The sequence below is a fragment of the Fistularia commersonii genome, chromosome 8 (genome assembly GCF_037954325.1).
Source record: "Fistularia commersonii isolate RoL2024-O1a breed Wild chromosome 8, RoL_Fcom_v1.0, whole genome shotgun sequence".
Taxonomy (NCBI): domain Eukaryota; kingdom Metazoa; phylum Chordata; class Actinopteri; order Syngnathiformes; family Fistulariidae; genus Fistularia; species Fistularia commersonii.
This window is the reverse complement of record NC_141291.1, coordinates 20,461,316-20,475,098: the sequence shown is the minus strand read 5'-3', so window position 1 is coordinate 20,475,098 and position 13,783 is coordinate 20,461,316. Positions and strand designations below refer to the sequence as shown.

General features: G+C 40.1%; 1 protein-coding gene across 4 annotated transcripts in view; it reads right to left on the bottom strand.

Annotated features, from left to right (window-relative positions):
• itgb1a (integrin, beta 1a) overlaps positions 1-13,783 on the bottom strand; it is a 34,907-nt gene that overhangs the window by 13,160 nt on the left and 7,964 nt on the right. For 3 of the 4 annotated variants that reach the window (XM_086151585.1, XM_086151583.1, XM_086151586.1), the window contains exons 2-6: positions 2,613-2,673; positions 2,184-2,269; positions 1,495-1,714; positions 816-986; positions 130-368 (exon numbers count right to left, since the gene is read on the bottom strand). In XM_086151585.1, coding sequence (XP_086007711.1) covers positions 130-368; positions 816-986; positions 1,495-1,714; positions 2,184-2,269; positions 2,613-2,673 — 777 coding nt within the window. Of the gene's footprint in view, positions 1-129; positions 369-815; positions 987-1,494; positions 1,715-2,183; positions 2,270-2,612; positions 2,674-6,187; positions 6,207-13,783 lie in introns of those variants that run through there. The other variant, XM_086151584.1, reaches the window with a different exon arrangement.

Here is a 13,783-nt window from a genome sequence, read left to right as displayed (position 1 = left end):
ACACCTTCATCAGATTTTGTGCCAGTGAAAATTTTATGGGTGTTGCTTCACTAAATTGAAGTGCCATAATGATAGGAGTTCATCATTAATCTATTGGGTTATATTTTATTTTTTTTATATTCTGCTTACCCCACATACAGCCACTTGCATGATGGCATCGAAGCCTCCCTCTGGGGAGTCCAAGTTTCCAGAAATGTGCTGCTGGCTCACCAAGGCGTTAAATTTCTTGCCATCACTGGTCAGTTTGAGGACGTTCTTGTAGCTGAAGGGGCTTGTGCAGTTCTGATCACCTTGGCAGGGATTAACTAGTTTGGCAGGGGTTGTACTGATGTATGGCATGACTGTTTTTTCCACAAAGGAACCAAAGCCTGGAAAAAACAAAACAAAAAAAAAAAACACACACACACACACACACACACAAATGGCATGATCCAGTTTCTTTTCAGCTTGGTTAGAAATGATGTAAAGAAACTACCTAAAAAAAATTAAGAGGTGAATGAACACTCATGTGCGCCTGTAATTTGCTCTTGCAAGAACAACTTAATTAAGACCTTGTACAGTAATAAATTAGTTTGAACAACTGAAAAATTGAAAAGTTTTATTGCAAATTTCTCTTTATCAAAACTTCAGGATGTTTGCCAGAGTTGAAATTAATACAGAACGACCAAAAAAATAAATGTAACCATTCCTAATTTACATTTGTCACTTGCATAATATAAGATAGCCAGTATAATTTTTCTGAAAATGTAGCCAGTATAATTTTTCTGAAAATGTTTTTCGCGCAAGTTATTGTCACAAAGAATGCGCATTCTTACCTATCCTGAAATCAGATGTGATCTTTGACATTTCCAGCATCAAACTGGTTCCAAGGTTCTTAACATTCTCCAAATCATCTTTCATAGAGTAGGACAGGTCCATCAGGTAGTACAGGTCAATTGGATAATCCTCTGCTCGTTTAAACTTCAAGTTGAAAGTCTGAGACTCACCTACAGAAATAGCATATGTTAGTGAGTTTAAAATCTACAGAGATGTTAAAGATACAAAGCTAAATCATATTTTTTCAGAGAAAAGTTGTGCTCTGAAAATGTACTTGGATCGAGGTTCAAGAAACAAGGTACAAATGTATTATGGGGCTGTTGATTTAATGATTGTAAAGACATTTTTTAATTACATTGTGCACTGGTGAAAACCACACTTAAATTGTATCTCTATGCCTTTAAATGGGAACATTAAGAAGAGCTGCAATTAAGCTGTTCAGCTAAAAATAAAACAGCAAAACAATCAAAGATATTTTATCTGTGACTATCAAAAATGATTACTATGAACATTTCTGATTGTTGCATGAAAATATGAGGTCATGATGCTTCTATACATCAAAACACATTGCACACATTTGGACCATAATAAACTTGATAACATGATGCCATATTTGGAATAAAAAGTGTTCTGATTGGTAATTCTGCGCCCCATAGAAAACCAACAAACAGCCATTACCAGATCTAAGAATCAGACTGAGTTTCTGGGGCTGGATCTGTGTGATATCCTCGGGTTTTAGTTTCTCTGCTCCCTTTCTGCGATTTGTCACCATTTTGTCTTCGAGGATCCTTTGTTCCCCAAGTGGGTTCTCAATCATTTCCTTTCTACAGCCTCTGCTCTTTAGAGACTGCAGCTCATCACATCTGGTCGAAACAGTCTCGCCCTGTTTCAGAAAGTCCTGGAAAGAGCAGGATACATATTAATTTCCCACAAAAAAATATTAGGGATGGAGCTGAAAAGAGGTCAGAAAAAGTTTATGAGAAATATCTGATGTGCAAAAGCATCGGGCTAAATGTTCAATATAAGAGTTTTAACCCAGAGCATTGAAATTAACGTAGAATTCAGGAGGCTGTTGAATTTTGTAATTTACAAAATTATGAGGATGTTAGCAGTTTTATTTATGATTATATATTAAGTGAAATGATATACTACAGGAGACTGTTGAATTTTGTGATTTACAAAATTATGAGTATGTTAACAGTTTTATTTATGATTATATATTAAGTGAAATGATAAACTACAATAACTATATAGTAGAGTGATCCTTTTGTGTACATCGCTGTTTTAATCAACGAGGTTTAAAGACAGAGTGCATGGATGAAAAACTCTATTCTAATACAGCTGATGGTTTCAATTTTTTTACGTACTGGATCTGTACACCAGCCACATTCGGCCCCAGCCTGGATACACTCCCCACAGTATTTGGCATTGGCATTGATGCATTCATTCCCCTCTAGAGGGGAAACAAAGACAGAGCAGAGGAGTCAGAGTACACAGCACAGTTACTGCAAAATAAGCAGCTTTTTAAGCCCCCCGTGTTTATACATCAGGTCATCTGGAATGCTGTGGTATTAGTAATTAGAGACAGAGATGGAAATAGTCTTTTCCATTATCCTCTCCACTCTGTGATTCTGGACAAAGTGGAGTTTCATGGCATAGTGAAGTCCAAGAAGTTACCTCTCATATATGAGAGAAGTCATAATTAAGAAGGCATTACAGAGGTTATAAAATCAAATGTTAAAGCTTGTGTAGAACAGCCTTGTGTGGTATTGTTAGAACTGCCAGAGAAGTCTTACCTTTCTGGGCGGCACAGAAGACCCCTATCAAGGTGAATATCAAGAGCAGCTTAAGGTCCATCTGAAAGCAGACAATATCAAAATATTGCTGATTTCAATACAGTAATTGAAATTTTGTCTTGGACTTTAATCGGCATTGTGTTTGTGTAAATACCGGAAAATAGAGATTCCAGAACAAGAATGTTCTGAGGAGCTTAAGGGTATGGGTTCAACTGACAACTCAGTCTAATAGGGGATGATGTTTAAGACACATCATTATGCTTTGCTTTGATAGATTTAAACAATAGGTTTTTTTTTTTTTCAAAATTCATTATATACATGATATTTTATGTTTGCCCTTTGGGAGATACAGTCAGAGAAGGCAGTCTGAGATGGTTTGGTCATGTATTTGGTCGTGATAGTGTATATATCGGTAGAGGGACGCTGCAGTTGCAAATGCCAGGCATGAGCGTTGGGGGATGACCAAAGAGATGATTTATGGAGGGAGCCAAAAGGAAAAAAAAGATTATATATTCTTACTGTCTAACGTCACTGAGAGCTAATGTCATATCAAGTAGGCAGGCATAGTTTTGAGAATTGGTGTTAACTGTGTCTACTAATCTGGTGATATTTGTATACACCTCTTGTCTATTGTTATCGTCATGGATTGAGGTTTTTTGTGGTTACCCTATCTCAGGGATGTCAAAGTTAAATACACAGAGGGCCAAAAAAACAAATTTGTTACAAGCCGAGGGCCGGACTAGTTCAGTGTTTATTAAAAAATATTGAACTGACTGAACATAGCCTATTGAACAACTCTATCATATTTTTCCTTCAGTATGTCATTGTACTAACGCTCAATCAATCCCATTTGTAGGTTTGGTGGTGTGCTTTCCATGTCAACTGCAAAAGGATTGCCGAGCAGTGCAAACCTGCTTTTTTGGGCTTCAAAGTCAGCAAATTGGCGTCGGAAGTCGGCGGCAAGTATGTTGATTTTATCGGCAAACTGTGCACTTGGGAACAAAGCAGTAGAGAGCTTCTCTTTCATGGTCTGGCAGCTGGGAAAGTGGCTCAAGTTTTCTATCCGCATCTGCAGCCAAACTTTCTCCACACACAAGACACACAGGTTTGCCTTCTTACCTCCATGAACATGTACTCTGCCTCCCACCTGCCTTGAAACCCCCTATTCTCAGCGTCTATCTTTCATTTAGCCATTTTTGGGGAGGGGATAGATTAAATTTGACATCTGCTCTGACTGCTGATGAATAATGAAGCGGAAGCAAGCTTGCTGCGCTGCAGTGAGTTTGCGGGCTACCGCTGCATCGTGGGGAATGTAGTATTGGTGCGTTCAAAACACCAGCTGGAGGCTGCAGCCTGCAGGCCAGTTCTAATAATAATCAATTTCATCCCAGGGTGACTTGACTTTGACATATGTGCCCTATCATGTATAATGGGTGATTTTTGAGTGTCTACACCATACTCAGGGTCCCTGGGCTACTGGGGCCTAGCCCAGCTGAATATGGGCAAGAGGCAGGGTACACCCAAACCGTTTGCTGGACCAGCTGATTGCAGGGCACCAGAGACAATCATTTATTCTCTTATTCACATTTCTGGCCAATTTAGGTCTCCAACTTAACCTGCAGCATGTTTTTGGAAATTAAACCCATGCAGACACACAGAAAACATGCAAACACCAAACCGAAAAGACCCCTGAAGGAATCTTGCTGTGAGGTGGAGTTGCTAACCACTGTGCTGCCTTTTTGAGTCTTGTATATTTTCAAAAGTTTTGTGATTATATTGATTTCATGTGAAAATGCCATTTTACCTTGAAAGTAAAATGAATAATGCCTGCATAGTAAAATAATGATAGGAATACATGTTTAAGAATAAATTAGCTTGCATCTGATTATTGAGTCAGCACATCAAATACACAAATTAAAATGTCTTTATTATAGTTTACCTTAACACTTTATTTACTGTATATTTTTCCTAAATTTCATCAAAATACATGACACATGAAAGTAACATCCCAAAGGAGATGAGGGTCCCAGTAGATATCTCTGATATTTTTTTCAGCTTCAATACCTATATTATATATATTTTCAAATCTCACTGTAACCTTTTATTGTTTAACAAATTATTACAAACAAATACAAATTACAGTGTTCAGCACATTATGCACATCATATTTTTGATGCAGTCTCTACACCCTGTGTTTCAATCCAATGTAGTGAAGATGTCCCTGAGATAACATCTCTCCATGGGTCAATGATTAGTGATAATAAATTCAACTTTAAGTATAAGTTATGATTGGTTCTATTTGGTCACCGGATAGGACATATTCAAGGGCCTCTTTAAAACACATATTAATGGGAAATGTGATTACATGAAAACCTGTGAAACTCTTTCCCATCGTTTGGGCAGCAACCCTGGTTTTTCATCACCCTGTTTCGCATCAGCTCCAGAGACGTATTGATCCCATGTGTGAGATCCCATGTATCTCCTCTTGTTCTTAAGTCAAAACTTATGACTTAAGTTAAAGGCCTGGTGATTTGGACATATAGCCACGGTTGCATGTTGGTTATAGATTTATTTCAGCTTTGCTGAAAGCTTCTTTGCAAAAAAAAAGAAGTCTTCAGCAAATTGTTTTCTCAAAACATCACACAGCTAATATGTATCATAATCAGTGTTTACATATTCTTTGTTACAGTTGTGTTTTATATATTTAACTGTATCATTTAGTAATCAGGAATGAGTTCTTATCTTAAGGAAAGTTGTCAAATTATTTCAATGGATACTTAAAATTGCAGCCTGCTGCTTGCACTCTCAGAAATATAATTAGGATTTTGCCCTCTGGTGACAATGAATAACCACAAACTTATTCATAACTATTAAAATGTAAAAAAATGATTTTGTAATGCTAAAAAATGTCTACACCCAGATTTTGCTTTTAGAGCTACATTCAAAAGTTTCCTGAACTTGCACTGATGCTGGGTTGATCAATCAAGATAGTCATTGTGACATTATAAGTTTTTTTTCCTAACAAAATCAGACAGTTAAAACACATATTAAGGATTCAAGACTTTTATTTTTGTTACACAGAGTGCAACGGAATTTGAATAAATATACATTTAAGAATATTCGTGAAAAATACTCCAGTTCTCCGGATGCTCACTCTTTATATTTCTTTTATATTCACATTTATAGGTTGGGGAAATCAGAATTCCAACTAACTCCAATTTTAGTTTATTTCAATGTAATACAAAGAGAGCAGTACTTTATAATGCAAATGAATGGTTAAAAGGAAAGTGTTGAAAATGTTTCAAATTAAAATTGGGAACTATTTATCTTTAATAAAATTTCAGAACCCCCATGCTGAGGGAAAAATGGAGCAGGGACCCCCTCTGATACACAAAAACTATATTAAATTGTATCTTAGATCAAACTGGGCCGAGTGCTATGTATGAATGTACATTATTTGATGCCAATTATAATAATGGCAACTTCTTTAATTGTGGTTTCTTCAGTTCTTCAAAATTGAAAATACCCTTTGGATGGGAGGTGAAACATTCTAAGCTAAAGAAATCATGACCTACCTGAGGACACAGTTGCTAACAGAGGACCACAGTTTGTCTCCAGGTTCTAGAAGGACTTTTTCAAGCATTGAAAAGTGACAGTCAGCCTGATGTCCGGATATCATCCACAATCAAGTGGCTAGACAGGGCACAAAGTCCAGGAAATCAGCCTCTTCCTGCACACCTTCTAGCGTACCAAACAACATGAATGGGTCCAATTACTCCCCTGGGTGGAATACTCTTGCACCCAAACCATAACTGGCCTGACTCAATTCCAGAGCGTGGTAGGCTACCAACCCTTTCTTTTTCCCTGGTAAAGCAAAGAATCAGGGGTTCTATGAGAGAATCAGTGCCCAGCTTTGGAGAGCTCGTATGTGTCTGTGAATATGTGTATTTTCTGACTGAAAGATAGCATCTCCTGCCTCAAGTTATTAAGGAAAAAATTGCCAGATATGATTAGCATGTGGAATGTAAAAGCTAAAACCTACCAAACATTAAATTCCAAACTTATGAAAGTTGCTTCTCAGAATAGTTTCATGGTAGCTGATATTGCTTACAATGCCTGAGGTCCCAATTACGGCTTAACCTGGGTAAAGTGACAAACCTGGTTTTACTTTATTAGGATTATACATCAGTGGCATTTGCTGTCTATTTATAGTGGCTAAATTCCGCTATACTGCGCCACTGGAAGCTGACGTTGAGTGTGTCAAATGTTAAGTTTAGAGTGAGTGAGTGAGTGTGTGTGTGCATTTTAGTGTTTATGAAGAAAGAGACTGAAGACAGCGTGTGTGCAGATTGCTGTTGTACTTTTGTACGAACCATTCTGTTTCCACACAAGATAAGGACAACATTTAATCTTGCTAAGCAACTCTATCATCAATACAATGGAGTGAATGAAAGGCTTGTAAATTATTTTGCCCTAAAAAGACTGGTAGGGATGGGAATCGATCGAATATTTTTAGTTACTGATCAAATTTGGTAGTTTCCTGATGGTTAAACACAAGAGACTGTTCCCAGATAGTATCTGTCGTGCATCAAGTATTATTTAAATTTCCTTTGCCGCAGTGAAAATCTCTCTGCATGGCTCTAGGCTCTGAAAGAGCCTGGTTTAGAAAAAAGTTTTCCATGAAGCCAGTGGTTCAATTTCTCTCATTAATCTTTCTTACGTTGAGTTTCCAGTGATGTTGATTATGTTATTGACTTAGCACGTCCAATTTTCAGAAGAAATGCTGGAGAGAAGGTGGCATGGTGGGGCAGTTTTTATCACTTTCATAGCATGAAGGACCCTGGTTCAATTCCCACAGGGGGGCTTTTATGTCAGGAGTATGTGTTCTATCTGTTTCCACATGGGTTTCTCCTACAACAACTCCAAATGTAGGGGTTCTCCTCACACAGTCCAAAAAAAAAAAAAAAAACTAATTAGGAAAATTGGCCTATTTTGTAATGAGAAAGTGATTTTTTTTTCGCCCTGCAATTGACTGGCAACTGGTCCCTGCCATTTGCCAAATGACAGCTGGGACAGGCTCCTGAGACCCTAAGTGTAGGATAAGCAGTAGATAATGAATGAATGCTGGTGTGCTTTGAAAAGCAGTTTTTCTAAATCACAATGAGCTGGGCAGCAATTTTTAATCATAAGTAAACTAAAAACTACATTCAACTTTTTTTAATGTCAAGACCCTGTTACTCTTGACTCTAGAGTAACAGAGTCATGACATTCAAACTCATTCTAGGTCAGGGGCCACATGGAGGAAAATCTATTCTCAAGTGGGTCGGACAGCTAAAATCATGACATATTAACAACTGTGAATGTTCTTATTGTGCAATTCACCCCTGAAACCTTGTATCTTTTTGCTTTGTGAGCTGGATTAGACCCATTCATGGGCCTGACTCGGCCTTGAGTTGGACACCCCTGCTTGCGACAGTCCCTTTTGAAAGTTACCACTTTTAGCAGCAAAAGTTCCAGGGCATAAATAATTGAAGGCAATCAGCATATGTTTTATTTATTACCAGTTTCTCTATTAATATAATTTTAAAAGAAAAAATGTGCCCTGTGATTGACTGGCGACCGGGCCCGGGTGGACCCCGCCTCTCGCCCACTGATAGCTGGGATAGGCTCCAGCATCCCCCTGATCTCATGTGCAGGAAAAGCTCTCTCAGTCTGTCTGTCTAACTGTGTGTGTACACTTCTGTTTGCTTGATATGAGGAGTAGATGGTTCCTTCATGACCTTAACATCACTGGAGAACTTCAAACTTTGTGAATGAGATAAGGCAGAGCTGACACTGTGAGCTGACATAAGGCAGAGCTGACATAAGGCAAAGCTTCTCAGGCATTCCACAGTAACTGAATGCTCTCTGACTTCAAGGATAGCATGCTGCAACAATCTTACTGCACTTTGGTGAAATGTAAGCCACAATCTGAAATTCTTACTAATGCTTAGGACCGATACAATATTTTGACATCTGACAATTTATGATTGATACACACACACACACACACACACACACACACACACACACACACACACACACACACACACACACACACACACACACGGTTATCAGAGAGAGTGACATGCTGCATTTCCACGTGACTGATCTAATCATCAGCTGTCTTGTACTACCCAACAATAGTTTAAAAAAAAAAAAACATTAAGCATTAAATAATATTTTTACCATACTCAAGATGAGATTTCCACAAAGTAATACAAAGAATGGGCATGTTTCATTGCAAAAGTTACATGGATTAATCTACTTTTCTTTAACTTCTAAAAGTTAATTTGATCAGAGTAAACACAATACGAGAATCAGTTCTCCACAAAAAAGAACAAGATATAAAATTTTATTGCATTCATACATTTTCAGAAAAAAGCAAGATTAACAAGCTATTGTGCAGTAAGAAAATACTTGTGGGGAGCAGAAACAACTAACTGTCAAGTACAGTGGTATGGACATTTTATATGTGCTGTAAAAAATATGGAATTATAATGCAAGTGCAAACTGAAAAATTCTCCTCTTTGTTTTCAGGAAAAAAAAATCCTGTTAAAATGGCTTTGACTGGATTGTGTGTGAAGACTGACAGTTATGGCTATGAGAATGAGATTTTTTTTTAACATAAGAAATATGTAAAATGTATTGTCATTTTTGGTGGGATGGTGCAGATGTGCCCCACAATGTTATGGGTTTTTAGGTTCCCCTCTCAAGCTTTGTTTCAAGTACTAATAGTTTTTGCCCGAATCAACTTATAAGTGAAAACCTTATCAGGTTAAGCAGTGTTTTGTAGGTCCTTTGTTGACCTGCTTATCCCTGGATTCCATTGTGAAACCTCTAAAATTAAACACAAACAAACCATGCACCGTTCAGCCATAAAGAACCACAAATAAGTGTGTTTCACCTTTTAAAATTGTGCCTAAATACATGCTTAGAACTGCTTAATTTTACACTGAAACGACTAATGACCAGTGAAGTCTGGGAGGTATCAGGGGACACAGCAGTACTGTAGCATTAAAAAACTCTCAGTGGGCAGGATTATTTGTACCAAAAACTCAGGGTTTCATGACTTGGAATCACTGTTCTCGACAGATGACAGTAGAAATGGAAATGAGGGAAAAACAGGAAACGGTGGTGAACAGTTCCCAACTCAGAGGAAAAAGGGCTGCCTTGAATCCAAAAGAAAGGATCTTATAGATTTGCCTTGCCTCAGTTGAAATAGACACTCCTCTCTGTAAGAGTGTTTAATATAAGCATGGCTAAACTCCGTTAGGAGTTGCAGGACTATAGTTCATATTTCATCAAGCCATGAGAAAAAGATGTATTGAGGCACTATATCGAGCAAATATCTTAGATTGTATTTCACCTCACAAAGACTCTTTCCTCCCCTCCTCCCTCGTGGACCTAGACAAGTGTGCCGTTCACAACCTCAACTATATGTCAAGTCCCCTTAACTTCAAAGACACTTCAAATAGCACAGAGAGGCAGACATTACTGCACTCAGATATACAAGCTTCCTGACACCAACAGAGGAAATGAAAAGAAACAACGTCCATCTGTGTCTCTGTCTACCCCTTCCCTTTACCACCATCCAGAAGGTCCTCTCATAAAAGACAAAAGCAATCAATCAGACTTTGCATGATGGGGAATCTTATGAATAATTGCATCCATGTGGTCCATGTGGTACAAGTGGTCCTGTTAAAGATGGCCTCTGTGAAAAATAATACTAATGAAACACATGTCCATATTTTTAATCTAGCTTTTCTTTGCTTCCAGGACAGTGATAAGGAAAGACAAGCTGGTGCCATTAACCAGACAATCTGGCTCGTCGCTAGCCATTCTTTTCACATTATTTAAGCTTTTACAGCTTTCAAAATAAATACATACAAATCTGACGGATTGAATGACAATAATTACTGAATTTTGGAGGTGAAAAGCGTAAGAATGGCAAGACATTGCCACCCATCAATAATCTGTTAGCCTGCCTTAACTATTTCTTTACCTATGAATATTGGTATGTATTAAATATGTCAAATGTTTGTGTAATAACTTTTGCTAATCAACTAAGGATTAGGAGTTACTGAGGATTTCGGGGTGTCAATACTCAGTCTTCACATTGCTTGCGTCATGAAAAGCCTGGAAATAAATTCCAAAAAATCCCTTTGTAATGGTATTCCTCACTCGTTCCTTTGCTGCTCTCACTCTGTAAACACATGGTGCCTCTGTATTTAATAAACCCAGAGAGACAAAATCTTTTCTAAGAATCTTGATTTCACTCTCAAGGAGGAGCTCCATAATAAATCATGTTGTCAATAACAGCAGTGGTCCCCGACCGCCAGTACCGGTCCATGGAACAATTGGTACTGGGCCACACAAGAAATAAAAAAAATCTTTGATTCTGAAAAACGACTGGAATCTCTCGGTTACATCTTGGTCACTTGAGTGCCAAAAATGTAACCCAGAAGCTAGCAAAATGAGTAAGAAACAGATGTCAGACGGAAAGTTTCTTTTCAAAGGGGAAATAAACTTTTATTATTCTAGTCGCAATATAAACAAACTACGTGTACCGCGTGCACACCCTACCCCCCCCGTCCGCGGTAAAATTGTCAAGCGTTGACTGGTCCGCGGTAATAAAAAGGTTGGGGACCACTAACTGAGAGGACTCCTTACAAGATCATCAGGACCGTGGGACCAAGGTGACTGACCATCAGGGAGTTCCTCCACCTTTACCTCCACCTCTTGAGAGACCAGAGGACCAACCCAGCAGTGGTTTCAGACGGTTTTAGCAAGGAGCCCTTGGAACCCTAAAAAAGATCTGGTGAGATGCTGAGATTCTGATTCTGAAATGGTCTAAAAGTGCAATCAGAGGAAATAGTTACATTTCTAAAACCAGGAACTGAATTGGGGTGGCACAGTGTCGCAGTGGTTAGCACTATGGCCTCAAAGCACAAAGGATCCTGGTTTGATACTGACAATCGCAATCTATTGTTGAGACTTTACAATGGCCAGGTGAGGAAGTAAGGCCATTGGGACGCTCAGAAGGGCCCCATAGTCAATGTTATGGTCAGAAGATGGGATTGGAACAGCAAAGGATTGCTTCCAAAACAGACAAGAGAACGTGGTTTCCCTATGGGAACAGCTAAGATTAGGGGATGCAGACAGTAGAGGGGCAAATCAGTGGCTGACTTTTTAGCTCAAAATCTGACTGTTAGAGTTGGTCAGCACAGTTGACCGAGTGTACCTGACCACCTGGGAGACACACTCTACACATATGAAACCCACTTAAAACAGACCTTTCTTAATTGTCTCCTTCAGCTTTTGCAGTCAGCAGTGGAGGACAAACTATGGAGGACTGTCTTGATTTTGAAGGAACTCGAGAGATGTCATCAAGATGTCATGTTTGCAGATGACATCTGCGTATTCTGGGTACGTATTTTGACTTGTTTGTGCCTACATATTCTGACTTGTTTGTGCCTATGGACCAAACAGCAGCTCAGACCACTCACCCTTTTTGGAGTCCCTAGAGGGATTGCTAGAAAGCACTCTTACTGGGGACTACCTCGTTCTACTGGGAGACTTAAATGTTCACATTAGGAACAACAGTGAGACCTGCAAGGGTGTGACTGATGGATGGGTGGATGGATGGTCCTGTTGGCTTCACTGGGTGATCTCCAACTCTCACTGGATTGGTTCACAGTCAGATGTGAAGTGGCTGGGTTGAAAATCAACACCTTCAATACCAAGGCCATGGTATATGGATGGGCCAGTTACAACCCAGAAAAGGCCTCCCCTGCCAGGGAGAGGGAAGTCTTGGCCTGTCTGTTCTGGCTATAGCCCTATGGCCGTAAAAAATGAATGGATTAATGGAAGGATGGATGAATCGATATTTCATGAGGGTGAACAGCCAAACAACCTCAAAGAGAGCTTGCTAAAATCAAAATTAAGTCCCCTTGCAAGAGAGCTGCTTTTCAGCATAAAGCCAACAATAAACTGGACTGGACTTTGAACTGCAATGCCATCTTTAAGAAGGGTCAGAGCCGCCTGTTCTTCCTCAGGAGCCTCAGATCTTTCAACGTCTGCAGGACCATGCTGCAGATGTTTTACCACTCGGTGGTGTCCAGCGTCATCTTCTACGCTGTTGTGTGCTGGGGCAGCAGGCTCAAGACAGCTGACACCAACAGACTCAACAAGTTCATCAGGAGAGCTGGGTCTGTTCTGGGAATGGAGCTGGAGTCTGTTGTGCAGGTGTCTTCTGGACAAGCTTCTGGACATGCAGGTGGATGCTCCACTCACGGCCTGGATCAACAACTACCTCACAGGTTGGCCGCAGTACGTGAGGCTAGGGAACATCACGTCGGACACCATTGTGAGCAGCACGGGGGCGCCACAGGGGACGGTCCTGTCTCCCTTCCTGTTCATGCTCTACACCTCAGACTTCAGGTTCTCCTCGCAGTCCCGCCACCTGCAGAAATTCTCAGATGACTCTGCCATCGTGGGCTGCATCAACGGAGGCAAGGAGGAGGAGTACAGGAGTGTGGTGGACAGGATTGTGGAGTGGTGTGGACTGAACCACCTGCAGCTCAATGTGTCTAAGACAAAGGAGCTGGTGGTGGATTTCAGGAAACAAAGGACCCACCTGAATCCGGTCACCATCAGGGGTACTGAAGTGGACATTGTGGACACCTATAAATACCTGGGTGTCCACTTGGACAATAAACTGGACTGGACATTTAACACCAATGCCATCATCAAGAAGGGTCAGAGCCGTCTGTTCTTCCTCAGGAGCCTCAGATCTTTCAACGTCTGCAGGACCATGCTGCAGATGTTTTACCACTCGGTGGTGTCCAGCGCCATCTTCTACGCTGTTGTGTGCTGGGGCAGCAGGCTCAAGACAGCGGACACCAACAGACTCAACAAGCTCATCAGGAGAGCTGGATCTGTCCTGGGAGTAGAGCTGGAGTCTGTTGTGCAGGTTTCAGAGAGGAGGATGATGAGGAAGCTCCTCAGCATCATGGACAACATCCATCACCCCCTGCATGCCACGTTGATGTCCTGTTGGAGCTCTTTCAGTCGTAGACTGATACTACCAAGGAGCTCCACTGAACGCCACAGGAGGTCTTTCCTACCTG